The sequence below is a fragment of the Neomonachus schauinslandi genome, chromosome 12 (genome assembly GCF_002201575.2).
Source record: "Neomonachus schauinslandi chromosome 12, ASM220157v2, whole genome shotgun sequence".
NCBI classification, from domain to species: domain Eukaryota; kingdom Metazoa; phylum Chordata; class Mammalia; order Carnivora; family Phocidae; genus Neomonachus; species Neomonachus schauinslandi.
This window is the reverse complement of record NC_058414.1, coordinates 85,453,974-85,472,522: the sequence shown is the minus strand read 5'-3', so window position 1 is coordinate 85,472,522 and position 18,549 is coordinate 85,453,974. Positions and strand designations below refer to the sequence as shown.

Sequence of the window (18,549 nt, the reverse complement as noted above, 5' to 3'; positions counted from 1 at the left end):
AGGGCAGACCTCTGGGCTGTGTCTGGAGAAGCTTCGGCTTCCCGCTCCCCAGCCCGAGCTGTACTGTTTCTTCCAGGACTGCCCCCAGCTGCTGCGAGTGGACAAGATCCTGGTGCCCGTGGAGGTGATCAAGCCCATCACTCTGAAGGCCAAGAACCTCCCCCAGCCGCAGTCCGGGCAGCGCGGGTACGAATGCATTCTCAGCATCCAGGGCACGGAGCAGAGGGTGCCCGCCCTGCGCTTCAACAGCTCCAGCGTGCAGTGCCAGAACACCTCTGTGAGTGTCCCCCGCCTCCACCCCTTCCTCATTCCTCTCTAGAGCCAAGTCAGCTCAGCTCTGAGGGATTTCCCCAAACAGGCACAGAACAGTCTAGCCCCCTGCCGAATTGCTCCCTCCAGCCCTGCTTTCCTGGCGCAGCCTCAGATGCTCGTCCCAGCAGAGTGCTGGGCTCTGAGGTCACCAAATGTCTGCCCAAGGACAGGGGCTGCAGTGGCAGGGGCTTGGAGACCCTCCATGGGGCTGCTGAGCACCGTTTGTGGGCAGAGGTATTTGCAGGGTGTGCTGGGCTCCAGGAACATCCATGTCCCTCCTCGCTGAGACGAGCTCTGGAGTCCCTGGGCCCTGCCTTCCTTCCAGGGCTGACCTGAGTGCCTCGTCTGAGGCCCCAAAGGCCCACTGCTGCCTTTGGACCTGCACAGAGACCGTCTCCAGCACAGAGGCTTCCGAGACAGACCAGACCCCTGCAAAGGGAGTGGTGGAACAGGATAGAGCTAGCCAGAAGGGTGCTGCTCAGATCAGCACACACCTGCCCAATGTTTAGAAAATCCACATTAGGTCCACGCCCGACCACCGACGGGCCAGCGGCCCCCCCGCCCCCCCGCCGCCCCACTGCCGATGGCTATCGCCTGATTCCTGGGTACCACACCACGTGCCCCAGCTATGCATCACCTTTCCCATCTGGCTGCCCCTCTCCCAACCGTGTGGTCTTCCCAGCCACTACTCTGCTCTCTCTCATTCTCTTTCTGGCCTACTCCTCTGTACCCCGATGCTCAAAGACAAACATTAGGCTTTTAGACTCATAACGTTTTCAAGCTGTAGGAAACCTTAATATGCTTCCTCACTGTACAAATGAGGAGCTGGATGCCCAGAAGCAGGGGCAGGTCTAGGTTTGTGGGGCTGGGACCTATAGGATTTGGGAGACCTTCTTTTAAGAATAAAATGTAATAAAGACAAAATTAAATATATAGGCAGGCCTGAGAAGGGGCCGAAGGTCCATGCACCTCAGGGTCAGAATAAAGCGACATGTCTAAGCTCACCCAGCTAGTGGGGGGGCAGGGCTGGATCTGGATTCAGGGTGTCCTCCTATGTCACCCTGCCTCCCATTCATCCTTCCTGCTAGGTACTCATATATGGTGACTGTATTTGGGCATGTGCTATAGGACCAGGAGAGTCCTGGACAAAGCAGTTCATGGGCACCGCACTCTCCCTGAAGGAAAAAATCTAGGGGTAAATGGAGCTCAGAGAGGCCCACGTGCTTGCCCAAGGTCACTCAGTGTTGTAGGGACCAAACGGACAATTGGTGGCTCAACCTCGGAAACCCCAGATGTGTCCCCACAGCTCCCTCCTGTCCTGGCGGCCAGGCTGTTGGGCAGATTTCTGCAGCGTTCCAGGTTAAACCTGCAAGCAAATGGGCTATTAAACACCTCCTGTTTTCTCATAAATCCTGAGGCCAACCAGACCAGCCCCAAGGGTTTGGCTCAAGTGCTTCTCCCCCAAATAAGTAAGTGAGTTCCTGTGGGAAGAAAAAGCCTGAGCCCCACATGTGAGTCAGTGGAGGACAGATAGGGGTTTGGGCCCCAGAGAGAAGTCTGTTTTGTCAGAGACGCTGTCCCAGGGAATCTGGTCCCAGAGGTGTCAGGAAGGAGGACAGTCTGTGGCCTCTGATGATTGAGCCCTTGTTTCCCCAGACACTACAAGATGGGGCCTCACAGGCCCCGGGCTTCCTCTGGCTCAGTTAAATAGACGAGGGCACCCCATGTAGCAGCCTGAGTTCATCCTATAAACTCCTTGGTCAGAACTCAGTGCCTTGGGACCCACTGTTCTCAGCACTCCTGAGCAAGGCCGGACTCTGTGAATGAGCCCACTGGGGGTCAAATTGTCCTGACTGGGGGGGCACCAGGGGCCGGTTCACAGGACCTGAGGTCGCTGCTCCCAAAGCAGCTCAGCCTTCTTTATTTCAATACCCTCGTGAGGAAAGTGATGGGAAAGTTTTTTCTGTACCATTTTAAGGTCTTAGAAATGAAGGCAACAGGAGATATACCCCACAAAGGGTAGATTCCAAGAAAAGTCCCCTCTATCTACCAGGACCCTCTGGAATCATACAGTCCAGGAGGGCTCAGCTCTGATGTTTCCCAGGAGCCTCTCTTTGCAAGGATCCCAGTTGAAATGCTGGTCTGGGCCAGGATGCCACTGGTGGTCAAGTGACTTCCTTAAAAAACTTTGGGGTCATAATCAGGGGCAAGCCTCCTTTACCATAGTTATAGTACCACAGTTACAGAGGACAACATAGTATCAGGGCGGGAATAGACCTGAGAGAGTGTCTATACTTGATCCTGTGACAGAGGGGATCTCTGAAGCCCAGAGAGGGCATATAACCAGCCCCAGGTCACACAGCAAGTAAGTAGCCAGTTCAGAACTTGAATCCAGCTTCATAACATAACATTTTTGCCCCATCAAAGGTTGGGCAAAAAATAGCAACTGAGCACTTTATACCCAGCCTGAGTGCAATCCCTGGGAACCAGGTCTGATGTGCCTCAGAGAGGACTGTGGGAGGAGTCATGTTGTTTCACTTCCTCAATCCCTGAACTTTCTGGAATCGGGTGGTGGCGTGGGGAAATCCAACAGAAACCTCAAGTTTGTGATGGTAGAGGAAGGTGGGTGACAAAGAGGTCTCAGAGGAGAGCAGAGAAGGAAAAGAGACACAGGAAAACTCCTCGTGGGTGTGACACCGGGCTGGGTGGGCAGACAGGCCGCCTCCAGCCCACATTTCGGGGACAGGCCCTGGGGCCATCACCAGAGCAGTGGGGGAGGAGAGGCTGTGCGAGGAAAACAGGGCAGCTCACAGGCAACAGTTGGAGGGAGGAGCAACTGTGGGGATTCTTGGCCTCCTTTAGACCAAGGCTCCAGGAGAATGACAAGTGCTGCTAATAATAGTGCCTGGGGCCCGCCCCCCAGTCACCGGCAATCAGGCGAGCAAGTGGGCGGCAGGGGGCAGCCGGCTCCAGTCCGGGCTCCCACCGACCCACAGGAGCCGCCCATCTTTTCCTGGTGTCCCAATTTACCACGTGCAAAACAAAGATGGAGAGACCGGCGGGGAGGTAACTTGGCCCCCTCCCTGCTTTCTTGGAACCCGGCCAGCAGTGGGTCTGCTGAGCCCTCAGGGGTCCTAGAGATGGACACGGAGCATACACAGCTTTCTTACGTTGTTCAGATCTGTCCGCCCGAATGGTAGCATTTTTCAGCACAACATCTCAGAGCTCAGAACAGGGAATGGTTCGAGGAAAGAACGTTCAAATTATATAGGTCTTGTCTTTGCTTTCCAAGGTAGAGGTTCACACTTTCCCAAGGTAATGAGCAACGTCAGCCCCGAGCTGGGTTGTGGCATGCCAGACCTTGATTGAGACACTTAACCTCCTGGCCCCTGAGAGCCTGAAACACTCTCCGCTCAGCTCTGGATTTTGTGCAGATTAACTGCCCGCTGATTACAGAGAGCTATATAAGTGCTAAGTGCAGCAGAGGTGGGGAGTCCTGGGGGATGGGAGCCAGTGGTCCAGGCTCCCCAGCTGTCGGCCCCCTCCCCCTGTGAAACACAGATCAGGGGGAGAGAGCCTCCAGGAATGAGAGTGACCTCCCTAGAGACGAAGGGGGTGGTGGGGAGGACCCAGGGTTAATGACTTCTATAATATTTCATAGTCAAGATCCCTGGAATGGGCGATAAAAAGATCAAGCAATGCCGAGCACATTCTGGTCCTTGACGTCTTTTATTTTCAATTTTCCTCGAAAAGTGAATGTGTGTAAACACACACATGCACTCCAGAACACATAAGCATTCTCATATGCACACATCTCCATATGTACCAAGTGTCTGGTGCATAAACACTCAATAAATGTCTGCTATTATTACTTCACATAAACATAAACAGAGGAAACACCAACATATTTTTGGACAGCATCCCCAAATGTATACACAGAGACATAAAACACACAGTAATATTTGAGAGCTCATTCCATGTGACAGGCCCTGTGCTCGGAGGAATGATGGTTATCCCCACCCCCCGAAAAGTCCTGTTAGGTGTGCAATGTTTGTAATCCCCACTTGACAAATGGGGAGACCGAGACTTACGTTGTTGGCTCACACGCACACAGGTGGGCCCTGCAGAATCCCTTCACAGCAATGTGTGCGAGAATGCGTGTGAACACATGTATGAACACACAGACCATACAGATTTGTGCTCTGAGCTCTTCTCTGGCAGCTGCATGTGAACTCATTTGTGCACACGGACACACACATGCACACATATGCAGAATTTCTTGCCTTGCCCTCTGCGGGACTTCAGCGCCTTCCTGAGAGAGGCCTGGAGGTTCTATTGAGCTTTGGCTGACGGGCCCCCGGTCACCGCCTGCTGCTTCCACATTGAATCCTGACCAGACCCTGGCCTGAGAAGCAGGAGCCAGGCTGGGATCCTGACTTAGCCCCCCGCCTCATTCCAGCATCCCTCCTAGAGTGGAGGCCAGAACAGCCTGAAGCCGGGCCTTAGCACCTTTCCTGCACTGGGGCCTTGGAAGAGGGAGCTAGATGGGAAGGAGAGGAAGTGGAGCTTGGCTGGAGGAGGGGGTGGGAGGGACAGCTGGAAAAGTGTTCTCTCCCTCTCCCCTTCCCTACCTCCTCTCCCCCACCCATCTCTTGCTCCCGCACACCCGTCCCGCACACCCGTCCCGCAGGGAGTGGAGATTCCCTAACTCCGTGCAACACCAGAGTCACTAGAGTTGTTTCTTTGAAATGCATCCCCATCTTCCAGTTCCAGCAGGTCCAGGCGGAGGCCCTGGGATCTGAATGTAGGCCCCCTAAATGATTCTGACGAGTGGGGCCCCCAGACCACCCTGAGACCCACCAGTCTAGGAGAGGACGAGGTTTTGTGAGAAAGCTCAGGATGCCTTAGAGCGACGTAGTCTGACCCAGAGGCAGAGAACGAAGTCTCTGGGGAGTTGATTGCTGCAGTACATGGCAAAAGGTTTATGAGTCACCAGCTGAGTGAAGCGATCATCAAAGGCCCCACTGTTGTTTCTGCAGGGCTGGGAGCTTTGCTTGATTCTATTGGCCTGAGCCCAGACCTTGGCCCTGGTCCAGGTGTCACGGGTCACAAGGGAGATTCTATGACAGGGTGCGTGGTACAGTGCAAACCACCATCACTGTGGGGAAAGCCCTGAACGTGGCTCCCTGGCCTAGGCACGTGTCTCCAGGGAGTTGGTGAAAAACTGGGGAGTGCTAGGGGAGAGCTGAAGAAGGCTGGGCACCACCGCAGCGATGCGTATGCGTATATGCCAGTGTCAGGGCGTACTCATGTTCATGCTGTAACTCAGGAATTTAGGGCAATTTCCAAGATTAGGATGACAAACATCCCCTCTAGGAATCTCTATGAGTTGGCTCCAGAGGGAGAGGCACCGGGACAGGCCAGAGACCCTCCCCAGGCTGTGCATTCCCGAGGTTCTGTAGCTGCCCTCCCCTTAGTGAGGTACCAGCAGCTGGTCAGCTCTGAGGAGGGACCATCCGCTGCCTCCATAACGTCCGTCACACACCCCACACCCCAGCCCCTCCACAGTTCAGCTAAGTTAAAAGAGCCTTTGGCTCTGCAAACACCCCTTCAAACCAGGTCTCCTGGACTGGACCCCTCTAGCAAATTCTGAGCCCTCAGCCCCTCCTTTACAGAAAACCTGTCTCATTCCCGTTCTTTCATCCACCCCCTGTGGAGGGCAGAATCTGGTGGAATAATGAGAAAATCACCAGGTACGGATTGGAAATGCTGCCCTGGGCAGGCCCAGGGTTCCTGCCACCTACCCCCCTTCTCTGGAGATTGAGAAGTGTCTGCGATCAGAAGGCAGGTATGGGGGGGGTTGGCACCTACCCCTCCTTTACCCTCCCCCCCGCCTGCCCCCAGCACACAGTCCCAAGGCAGAGACCCAGCTGGGTGGGGCACTGAAGCTGAGGAGAGCAGGGCATGGACGCAGGACCCAGCGCGGGCCCTGTGCAGGCCTAGAGGCAGCTCCTCCATGGGCAGCCACAGAGCTGGGGCCTGGCCTCTTTGAGCCAGCAAAGGCCTTTGGAGTCTTGACCCAGATTCCCAAGTTTGGGGCCTAGGGTGTCCTCGGGATTTCCCACCTCACCTGTAAGCCCTACCCAACTCTCCTCTCTCCTCACCTCCATCAGCTCAGCTCCTGAGGAGTGCAGCCCCTTCCTTTCTAGTGCCTGCACCCGCGACCCCTGCCTGGGAATTGATCAGCCCTCTCCAGATCTTTGATAAAGCACCCACCTCCTCTGAACTTGTCCTAGAAATGAAAGTTCCTACACTGAATCAAGGGCCTTGGCGGGGGTCTAATGGTGGGGATCCCCTGGACAGTGAGGGAGGACACTGGGAAAGCCCAGCTGGTGGGGGCCAACATCCGTGGAAGGGGGACAAGTAGCTTGCTCTCATCTGCTCAGGGAATCTACTTTGCAAATGGGTGTCCCATCCAGGCCTCACCTGCCCCCTGCCTGCACCCCATTCCCTGAGCCACACCTCCCCAGGTGTTGTACCCACACATGCACTCGACACACGTACAGTTATGGCAGGTCCTTAGCCCTGAGCACTCCTGGGAGCCCCAGGCTGAAGAGCCGGCTCTCCCTAGAAATCTCTGTGACCCAGCTTTTTTCGTTCCTACCCCCAACCTGCTGCAGTATTCGTATGAAGGGATGGAGATCAACAATCTGCCAGTGGAGCTGACGGTTGTGTGGAATGGGCATTTCAACATTGACAACCCAGCTCAGAACAAAGGTGAGCAAGTTGGGCCCTGGCGGGGAGGCAGGGCAAACGGGAGGAGCGGCTCTGCATTCCAGGGCACCTGTGATTCTATCCCTCCCTCGGGCTCTGAGCCTGCTCTCCTCGCCTCTCCACTGCTCCGAGACCTCCCAGGTGTGGGCCCACCGTGGGCAGTGGCTCTGGGGCCGACAGAGCCCTGCCGACACTGGAGGGAGCCCCGATTCCCAGTCCAGCTTCGCGGCCCGGCCCCGAAGCTCTCTTCTGGTCTTCTCTGTGTCACAATGGCTGAAGGAACAAGGCCGCTTGTGGCTCATCCTCCGAGGCCGGGACGGCACTCCTGGTCCACAGTCCCATCCCCTCCGGCTCCCCCTCTCACCCCAGAGGACCTCTCGCCCTTCGTCCACAGTTCACCTATATAAGTGCGGAGCCATGCGGGAGAGCTGCGGGCTGTGCCTCAAGGCGGACCTGGACTTTCAGTGCGGCTGGTGCCAGGTCCAGGGCCAGTGTACCCTGCGGCAGCACTGTCCCATGCATGAGAGCCAGTGGCTGGAGCTGTCGGGCACCAACAGCAGGTGCACCCACCCCCGCATCACAGAGGTAAGCCAGGGGCCTCAGGGCACTCTGGGCAGCCAAGCCAGGCCCTGCCATGCGTGGCCGTGGTGACAGCCACCACGCTGATTACCAGGGCTGGCTGGGGGCATCCTTGTTTTCCTGCCTAGCATCCCCAGAAGCCGTGGGCTTGGTCCTTCCCCTATGAAGGAAGGTGGAAAACAGAGAGGGGCACAACTGTCCTGTTGGAGTCTCCACTTGAGCCGTGTCAAACGTGACTCCAAGGCCTGGCCACTGTCCCTTTGTCTCTAAGAGTCCGGGGGATGAGGCGGTTAAGCTCCATCAGGGACAACCTCACCAAGCAGTCAGCCATGAGCAGAGGCTGCGTGGAGCTTCAGGGCGCAGAGCCCAGCCCTCGGGAGGTAGAGAGGGTGGAAATTGTGAGACCCCCGGACTCATTCAAAGCAAGACCTAGGTGGGTAGATGGCAGAAATGGATTTGGAGCACCATTCAGGAGGGCCCAGTGGACACAGGCGGAGAGCAAAGACAAGTGAGGGGCAGGGCAGAGCTAAACATGCAGAGAACAGGGCTGGAATCCCAGTTCTGCCAGCTAATTGCTGGGTTTCCCGGGGCTAATTCATCACTACCTTCTTGCCTCAGCTTCCTCCCCTGTGCAGTGAGTCTAAAGTTCCATCTCACAGAGGAGTTACAAGGACTGTAGGAGAGAATCATGCAGAATGCTGGCTCCATGCAGAGCCCCTGGGGATCTCACCAACCTCCTCATCCATTTTTGACACTGTTAAAGCTGTTCCCATCCATGTCTAGGCCAAGGGGATCACTGTTCCTGGGGTTTATTTAGGTCACTTGGTGTCTTCACCTCCCCACTCCCCACTCCCAGAAGAAAGACCTCCTCAGCTCCCCGCAACCGTGCTCTCCTGGTAAAACAAAGAAGAGGCGTGCAGGTCTCAACAGTGGGACCCTCTGTGTCTTCAGCACAGTGTTTTGCACATTGTAGGTACTCAACACCTCTTTGCCACGGCGGTTGATGATTTTAATAACAAAGCAGAGAGGGGTAGAGACAAAAAGAGGAAAGGGAGCGTAGTCTCTTCTCCATACATAGTAAGGATAGACAGGTACGTGACTCTGTGCAAAGTTTCACAACCACACACATATCCGATCATCTAAGAGTGGCAGTTATAATAAGAGGAAAATATGGGCGAGGGAGGACCTGCTCCGGCTTCTCTCGTGGCCAGCAGCCCATCATCTTCTCCCTGAGTCCCCTCTCCTCGTCTTTCTGTGTGTCTCTGTCCAAATTCCCTCTTTATTTGAGGATGCCAGTCCTGTGGAATCAGAACCCACCCTAATGACCTCATTTTAACTTGATGACCTCTGTAAAGACCCTTTCTCCAAATACGGCCACATTTGGAAGTACTGAGCATTAGGATTCCCACAGAGGGATTTGGGGAAGACACAATTCAAGCTAGAATGCCTGCCAAAGCCAGGGTTAGCAGCCTCCTTTCCCAGATATAAAGAGCTATGCTCAGAGATGCTAATGTCCTCTCCCCCAAAGCCTAAATCAAACGGGTCCTGAATCCCAGGTCTCTGGATTGCCCCTCTAGTGCTCTCTTTCACCATGGAGGCAAGACACCCATAGATGTACTCCCTCACGCCTCCGCTCACAATTATGCACACACACCAGGGATGTGTACAAGCAGGTAGGGAGCTTAACCTATGTGAGCACACAGCCTCCTTCAGCAAGGCGCCCCTCGGCAGTGGCCCCTCTGTATGTGCCCCCCACTCCAGCCCCTTCATCCTCCACATCCCTGGTTTTCCAGACATGGGCAGTTTCCCTTAGCCTCTACTTCACTCTCCTGCATGGGTGGGAATCTCAACAGCGATTCTCAAACGGGGGCAAAAGACAGGCATTTAACCTACAGAAGTATCTGGGGAAGGAGGGCCCTGGGCCTGCCCTGGTCCCTCTCCTTCCCAGCCACCTCCACCCGCAGAGCCCTTAACACGGAACCATCCCCGGGGGCTGCCACGCGTGATTGCTGAGAGTGTGTCTGCCGCGAACAGTGGGACTTGCCTTCTTCTTGGCCTGAGACCAAGAAAATCACAGGGAGGAGATGGCAAATTAAACAAGTCTCCCTGTGAGGGAGGCTATTTCCTGGCTCCACATTGGCATTGACCCTCCGGGGAGCTGGGGAACCAAGGACTGGGCCAGAGATAAAGCTCCTTTTTCAGGACAACATGCCCGGGCTGGAATATCATGCACCCGCTGCTGCCGGGGGCCAGTGGGGCTTTGGGGACTGGCTGGGCAGGCATTTGGGAAGGACATGCACTCCCCCTTCCGGCCCTCCCTGCATCTGCCCACCGCCCTCACATAGAAATGGGCCCATGTCTCCAAGGGACCTGTCTTTCCACTGCCACAGGAGCATATGTGAAAACCCTCACCCTCATGTGCACACTCACCCACAAACATGCATGGGTAGGAAGAAGGAACTGTCTTAACTTGTCGGTGAACAGCCTTCTCCAGCGAAGCTGTCCCTCCAGGCTGGTTTCTTTTACTCCCCCCTTCTCCAGGCTGTGACCTTTGAGGGTAGAGAGGGTAGGAAATGTTAAGAGGTGGGCTGTCTGAGCTCCTTCAGTTGGGATCCCATGGACATTGGCCAAGATCCAGGCGCTGGTGTTGAGAGACACCAGGAATGGGAAATGTGCCCTTCTCTGGTCTTTTGAATGACGGAAGAGGCTGGTATAGAACATCTTCTGCCACTAAAGTCACTACCGTGGGATGTCGCAATTAGATCGTGGGAACACGTACAGGCCCTTTGGCTGTTGATTCCCAACATTTCCATCATGGGTTTTTAACACCAATGGTGACATCTGAGGAAGAAAACCCAGTCATTTGGGCCAGTATATGAAGGTAAAGTCTAAATTAAGCCCATCTCTGTTAGAAACCAAGCCAGACAGTGAAGGCAAAGGGGCTGTGGCAAATGCTCTTCTAAATCCAGGAAGATGCTGAGTAGTTGTGGTTTCCAGCCCAATGACAACTCAAGAAATAAATATGGTGCCATCACTGAGAAGTCCACAGGAAGTAAGACACCATTCTTGCACTCAGAGACTCAGGATCTGAAGGATGAGGAGGATTCAGACACAAATCATTGTTACCATGAAAGGAGCATGAAATTTCAGTGGAGAGAGAGAACTGGTTATGGAGAAGGGACATTTGAGAAGGATCTTGAAAACTGGGTGGCTTGCCATAGTGTGGAGGGCTGTGGGCATTAAGAGGGCTTTTTTTCATTTTCCTTCAGAATGGAACAACACAAGCAAATGCCTAAAGGCTTTATTCCTTGATTTTCTATGAATTACCCGGTAACAATGTGGATCACGTTCCATCCCCTCATCTCTTACACAATAGGGAGGCGAATGAGAGGATTTGAACATTGTTCCTAATACCACACACAAACAAGGACTGAGTCTACCAGAAGCTCCTGCCATTGACAGTCCCAGACCTGGGTGCCCTTGTGGATGTGGGTCCAATTCAGAGACTCGCACGGAGGTGGGGAAGAGCCAGACGCCTCTCCTTGCCCCAGCAGCAAGTGGGGGATGGCTCTATCTTGGTGCCTGTCCAAATCACTGCTTCCTCCCTCCAGATAATCCCAGTGACAGGTCCCCGGGAAGGGGGCACCAAGGTCACCATCCGAGGGGAGAACCTGGGCCTGGAATTCCGGGACATCGCCTCCCACGTCAAGGTGGCCGGTGTGGAGTGCAGCCCTTTGGTGGATGGCTACATCCCTGCAGAACAGTAAGTGGAGGCCCCATGAGACATAGGATGGTGTGGCTATCTGGTGTTGACTCGCCTTCCCTGGCCAACAACTGACAGCCAATGGCCAACGGTGTTAGAGACTGTTGGGGTGGTGGGGGAGGTAGAATGCCCCTAACATTCTAGTGTCCTCCCCAGCTCTTGAACTAGCTAGCTGCCATATTGGCAAGTGTAGAAAGGGGACATGGGGCCAGGAGGGAAGAGAAAAGTGATCGCTACCTCCTTGAGGTGTGGCCATCAGTGGTGACAAGACAAAGCAAAATTAAAATCTGCAAGAGAAGTATGAGTTCAGTTCCCTACCCCCTTGCCGTCCCCAAGTCCCCACTCCTGTCCTCCTCCAATTATGAAAGAAGCTGAGGCTCTGCTACTTTCTGTGGAGACTGAAAATGAAACCTCACACCCACTCCAGCCTGGAGGCCTCTGGGATTGTTTTTTTCCATGCAAAGCCTGCTGGAGCATGGAGTGGGTCATTCCGTGATCAACCTTTACCTCCCAGCCCACCTGTTAGAGGAGATGTGAGAGTCATGTATCATTGCCTTGTAAATAAGTAAATACAATTTTCCAGCCCAGCAAACACCCCATGAAATGTTTACCAGCACAACAGAATCTATATTCTATACCATCTCGACGGCCCCTCCCAGAGCGACACCTAGCCACTTGTCCTTAATAACAAGTAAGTTATTGACACTTTCTAGGTCTCCCTTAGGTACATCAGTACAGCTTACCTGTCCGCTTGCTGGGTCTTGCCCAGATTTAGTGATTCTGGAGCCATCGGTACCACCATCTGATTTCCATCCGGAGCTTCCTAAAGCACTCTTAGTAGTTCCTGTGACTGAAGGATCTACTCTTGATGGAATTCACCTCCCTGGTCCCTCATGGCTTATTTGCCCAAAGAGCTTTCTGTGGCTCTTTCAACTTTTGGAGTCCTTCCTAGAACAAAACCAAAGCCAATTGCTACCAATCTACTGTGATTTGGGGAACTTTAAAATGCCCTACTCTGGACCTTCATAGCCAAACAGAAAATATATGATTATAAAGTCACATAATTGCAATATCGTGGTACTAGTTAGATCAGTGAAGAAGATGGAACACCCAGAAAAGAATCCTGATAAATAAAAATTTAGTATATGGTAAAGGTGACATTTCAAATCAGCAAGGAAAGCAAAGATCAGTCAATAAGCAGTGGGGGTTAACTCTCAGGAAAAAAAAAATATATATCCAACCCTCATTTCACATTATACACCAAAATAAATTGCAGACAGATTAAAGAGTTAAGTGGAAAAAAATAAATCTGTGGAATGATTAGAAGAAAATGCAGGTGAGAATTTATTTGATTTCAAGTAAGGGAAGTGCAACTGTCCTAACAGCAAAAGAAAAAAAAGTTATAAAAAAAATATTAGGGGATCTGAGTATATAAAACTTAAAATTTATACATCAAAAATCCATGTAAACAAAGAAAAATATGAACAATAAACTGGGACTAGCGATATACCCTATGACAGTTAACATATGCTTTTTCTTAATATACAGAGGTTCCATAAGTAAAAAGGCAAATATCACAAAATGAGCAAAGAGCATGAATAAGCATGAATGTGCAATTCACAAGACAAAGAACCAAAAGTCATAAAAAAAAGTTAAATAGCATTAGTAATCAATGAAATGAAAATTAAAACAAAGGGGAACAATTTTAAAAAGTTAATGCTCAGTGCAGGTGAGAAGCATGAGAAATAGCACACTCATACATTCATACTTGGAGGGTAAATTGGGACACACTTTGTGGAAGGCAATTTGGAAATGTGGATTGAAAGCCTTTAGCCTAGTCATCATATTTCTAGAACTTTACTTAAATAGCCAGAATGCACAAATATTTTTTTGCAAGAATACTTATTTTGGTCTTATTTGTAATTGTGGAAATGTAGAAGCAATTTGTATATTTTAAAATAGGGAATTAATCAATTCTTAAATTATTGCACATGCACAGGACAGTAAATTATATAGCCATTAAATCTGATATTGCAGAAGAATCATGACCAGGTACATACTCAAGGTGTATTAGTGAGAACATCATTCACCAAGCAGAATAGAGTTTCTAATGAATTCTGTAAAAGAAAAACAAGACTGAAAACCCGAACGCCAGAATGTTGACAGTGGATATTTCTGGGTGGTTCAAATGGGGTGAGAGGAGGTGTCTGTATGGCAAGTGATTTTATGCACTTTCTCTTTTATCTTTATACTGAACATGCACTAATTATGCTATCTGGACAGAAAGGCATATATTTTTACTGGACTCTCACCCAGAAATTTTTTCTTTCTAAGAGAGACACAGAACCTAGAAGCCATAAAGTAAAAGAAGGAGCCACTGAACCACAGACACTTTTAAACTTTAGTGTGGCCAAAGACATTATAAACAATGTTGAACTACAGAGGACAAGCTGGGAGAAAATAATTGCAATACTTACTAGAAACAAAAGTTAATACTCCTCATTCAGCAGCTCCTACAAAAAGACAATTCATTAGCAATATAAAGAGATAGCTTCAGACCAATCGAAGGAAAGGCTATCTAAGATTTTTTTACAACCACACGCACATACTTGCAAATATCTGCAACATCACTAGTAATCAGGGAAATAAAAATGACAGCAAAAAAAAGGGATCATCTTTCCCTATTATATTAGAAAAAATTTCAAAGGATTGATACTATCTGGTGTTGGCAAAAGAGTAAAATAATCTCACTCAATTGCTTTTGACAGAAGTACAAAACGGTAACGACCCTGGGGGACCATTATTTTCTTCCACCTATCAAACATCACATACATAAACAATGACCCCACAAGCTCCCCACTTAGAGCCTTATCCTAATAAATGTGCAATGCTTGAGGACATGTGTATAAGTTGGTTCATTCTGCAGGGTTATTTGGAGTAGGAGAAAAATGAAGGGATGTTAAATGTCCATCAGTAGGAGGCTGGATAAATACACAATGGTGCAGCCGCGGCATGAAGTGCTATGAAGCTGTCAGAAAGGATCCGATAGAGCTGTGCATGCAGCCACACGGGGCAAGTCCGCGCTGGGCTGTGCAGTGAAATGACCGGGGTTTGGGACAGTGGGTAGTTATGTTTCACGTTTATTTTAAAAGTCATGTATATGTTTATATAGATATGTTTGTATATAATTGTATATGTGAATATATATAACACTTATGTTTACATGTGTGCGTAATAAACAAACACACACACATATATATACATATACATGGGTGCATATGGGCAAATATACATATTTGGGCAAGTTGCCTAACTTTTCTGTGCCTCAGCTTCTTCACCTGTAAAATGGAGATTTTGTATATATTATATATTACGTATGTTTGCATAGATCTAGAGAAAGGTCTACGAGTATATATATATATATATATCAAACTTTGAAGAGAGATTAGGAGTGAAGAAAGGGACACTTATTTTTACAGTCACACTTCTGTACTGTCTTGTTTTCAAGGGGTATGAACAAATTTTGTAATTAAAACAAGCAACATTTTTAAAAGGGGACAAATGCACGGCTCTCGTCTACCCCTCCCCCTCCCCCCAAGCAGGAGTCTCTCCTCCCGACCAAGCACCCAGCTGGGGCTGGGGATGAAAACACTCCACTGAGGCAGTCCATGCAGTAGGAGCCAAGGGCCCCTGGGTGAGGGTCTGAAAACCTCAAGTCTGCTCCTGGGTCCCTGTCTGACGTGCTGTGGGCCCTTGGGAAGGTCACTACCTCTCTGGGCCCTGCCAGCCGTGTTCCCTAAGCTGTTTGGCTGACACATTCCCTGCCCTCTGGTTCACAGTTGAGGGGACAATTCCTGAAAGAGGGACTGAGTGTCTGGGGTCAGAACACAGGGGCCCTCCCCTAGGCCCCTCACTTGACAGGGATGTCCATGGAGACCCCTGTAGGTTGCATTTCCCAAGAACCAAAGAGGAGCCTTGCAAGGAAGAATGTTTCCCCTCTGCCTCCCCTGCCCATCCCTGAGACCCTACTGCAGAGAAGGGGCCAGGGGAGGTGCGGGGGCCAGGGGTCACATCTGGAGTCCTGTGACCCTGCTGTGACCACGGGGATCTGTCCTCTCTTCCCTGCAGGATCGTGTGCGAGATGGGGGAGGCCAAGCCCAGCCAGCACGCAGGCTTTGTGGATATCTGTGTGGCCGTGTGTCGGCCCGAGTTCATGGCCCGGTCCTCACAACTCTATTACTTCATGGTGAGTCCCGGCCACAGGCGACCTGCCCGGGCGCAGGCCACAGACCACATGACCATGGTTACGGGCCGGGCTAGACCTCTGTGGGCAGACCCCGAGCAGCTCGTGGGAGTCTGTCCTGCAGCGTGAGAACGCAGCCCTGGAAATCTGAAAGACCGGATTCAAATCAAAGCCATGCTGTGTCCGGCCCTGATCCAGGGAAGCCGCCCTGGCTGTCGGGCCCTGCACCTGCCTCGGGCTGAGGGGCCGTGTGTCTGGGCCAGGAGGGGGGCCCCGACTCTGCCGCTTACTCACAGGGTGAACCTGGGGATGCTGCTTAGCGTCCCGGTGTCTTCATTTCTAAAACGGGGGTGATAAGACTTGCATCTACCCCACAGTACTGTTGTGACAATTACATGAAATAGACGCATCACTTCTCTCATCTGCATGGTTTCTGTGCCCGCAGGACTGCTGTGCCCTGAGCTTTCCGGGTACACTCACACCCCATCATTTCTATCCCATCATCCGCTTTCAGCCCGCCTTCTCCACTCCCCATCTCCCCATCCCTTCCCTTCCTGTGGCCTGTCTGCAGACCTCACCCCTACCACCACATTCCCTCCAGCCGGGACCCTCGCTGGCCCTGCCGAGGCAGCCCCTGCTGAGGGGTTCTGGGGGGCAGGGGCTCTGGGGACCTCTCAATCCCATGATGTCTGACATGCGGGAGGCACGTATGTCTCTGCTGTCCCTCACGCTGCCTCATTTTCCAAACTGTCTTACCATCCAGGTCACTTCTGGGGCTAATGCCCGCTGTGATAGGATAGTTTCCTCATGGTTCCGCACTGCTTTGGGAAGCTGGGAGCCTGAAGTGATGGACTTTATGCCTGGGCGTCAAATGCTCCAGAACACGTCACGGGGAGCCCACTTTCCACCCTCCCTTCCCCCACCCTCCACCCCTCCTCCCCTCTCCTTCCTCTGGCTTCCTCCCCCTCCTCCTCCTTTCTCCCTTCAACTGACAACCATGTATCACCTTGCAGGATCCCTTCCACTAGATTATTTGATAAATATTTGCTTCATTGGTTGAGTCTTATAATTCGGCGGCCCTGGCTTGTGGGTGTTCAGGGATGACTCAGACCCTGCACAGCCCCTCCCTCAGGGGGCCCGTGGTCTAGAAGGAGAGGTAGAGTGTAGGATGGATGTACATGCGGACGCGACTGTGGTGGGGGCCCAACCCTGCAGGAATGTGCATCAGAGGCCTCTTCCCGCTGATGCCCTGCTCTCTCTGCTCCCTGCCCTACTCCTGAAAATCTTCCCTCCTTCTACACACAGTTGGTCACGCTTCACACACAGGAACTCACGTAGAAGAACACACATATGTGATGGATTTAATGGATATGTAGGCTTCCCCATCTCTAGGATTTGTACCCCCACCTTCTTCTTAAAGGATCCGAGGAAGTTTCCCAATGAAACCCAACATACCTGCACACAATTAGCGATACATGAACACTTGTGTATATGTAGAGAGACAGCATGTATACTGAATATGATATAGATTGGTCTCTACATAAATTGTCAATCCAGTGGAGTTGAGATACTGAGAGGGAGGGAGACAGACAGAGACAGAGGCAGAGACAGCACTCCCCAAGTGTTGAGAGGTGTGGCGTGGCGCCGCCATGGGAACAGGGAGGATGCCCCTGCGTGGGCAAAGCAAGCACTGGGCTTCCTCAGTCAGTCAAGTGCCCCGAGCAGTTTGCATCCTGGCGTCACTTGGCAGTGACAGAATGGATGGTACTAGGGATGGCTGAAGCTTCCTTGGGGTGCTAGCCATCTCTGCCATGTCTCACCTCCATGACTCACTCCAAGGCCACTGGACCCCTGGCTGTCCAGCTGTCACCTCCATGACCCACCCCGGCTGCCGGCTCCCACAAACAGTGCATCCCCCTCACTCGCCCATTTCTGTCAGGGGCTTGTCACCCGGCCACAATTCTGGTGGACTGTGGCTCAGCTTCCCTAAATTCCAGATTTTAGCCACTCCATCACCATGTCCTGGAGTCTTACTTCTCCCACTCTCTTCGCTGCTGCACTGACCTCCTTAAATCCCTGACTTTAAAGGTCTGAACCCATTCTAATCAACCCAGCCCTGCAGAATACTGTTTTCATCATGTTAGGCCCACCTCAAGAAGGACCAGGGTGCTGTCCAGCCTTCTCGGTCTGGCCCGCCCTGTCCATCCAGTCCTGTTTCCCAAGGCTTTGCATGGCCTGACCCCTCTCCCTTCTCCATCTCCTTCCCCACATTGCCCCAAGCCGCGTCCTCCTCCTTAGTCCACGCCCTGCTCGTGGGCCCCTCCACGCCTTCTCTGAATACACAACCCACAGCACCCACGGTTCTGTGGCTCACTGGGGATTCCATGGCGTCTGCCCGCCCACACTGCACTGGGTGTTATGTCTTGGAGCCCCTGCTCCTCTGTTCAGACCAGTAAGTCTTTGGAGATGAAGCCCTGACCGTTTACTTCTTTGCTAGCCCCCATGGTGCTCAGGCAGTTCTAAACCTCCCTGCGTGTTGGAATCTCCTGAGGGGCTTTAAACAAAAGGCTCCGGGGCCCCCCTGAGCTAAGTCACACGCTACAGGGGGCACAAAGCTCCCCAGGAGATTCTAACTCAGCCCAGGCTGAGGACCACTGGCCCAGGAGAAACAGAACTTAGGGAACAGATACCATGTGCCTGTCCATATCTGGTTTCAGGCGTAATTCTTATAATGAGCCTATGTCGTATTCAAAAGCCGCTTCTGCTCTCAGGTAAGGCCAGTCTGGCCTGCGTGATTGCTTCTACTCTGGAGCAGGGTGTGGTTAGAGGCAGGGTATCAAGGTGAGGCTTCAAGGAAGAAGCTGGGTGGAGAGGCAGG

The 18,549-nt window shown here is 52.1% G+C and overlaps 1 protein-coding gene across 3 annotated transcripts in view; it reads left to right on the top strand.

Annotated features, from left to right (window-relative positions):
- The window catches only part of PLXNA4 (plexin A4), a 353,986-nt gene that overhangs the window by 280,711 nt on the left and 54,726 nt on the right, over positions 1 to 18,549 (top strand). For all 3 annotated transcript variants that reach the window (XM_021692788.1, XM_021692789.1, XM_021692787.1), the window contains 5 exons: positions 77 to 277; positions 6,993 to 7,089; positions 7,481 to 7,671; positions 11,277 to 11,428; positions 15,557 to 15,674. In XM_021692788.1, the coding sequence (XP_021548463.1) occupies positions 77 to 277; positions 6,993 to 7,089; positions 7,481 to 7,671; positions 11,277 to 11,428; positions 15,557 to 15,674 (759 nt within the window). The remainder of the gene's footprint in view (positions 1 to 76; positions 278 to 6,992; positions 7,090 to 7,480; positions 7,672 to 11,276; positions 11,429 to 15,556; positions 15,675 to 18,549) is intronic.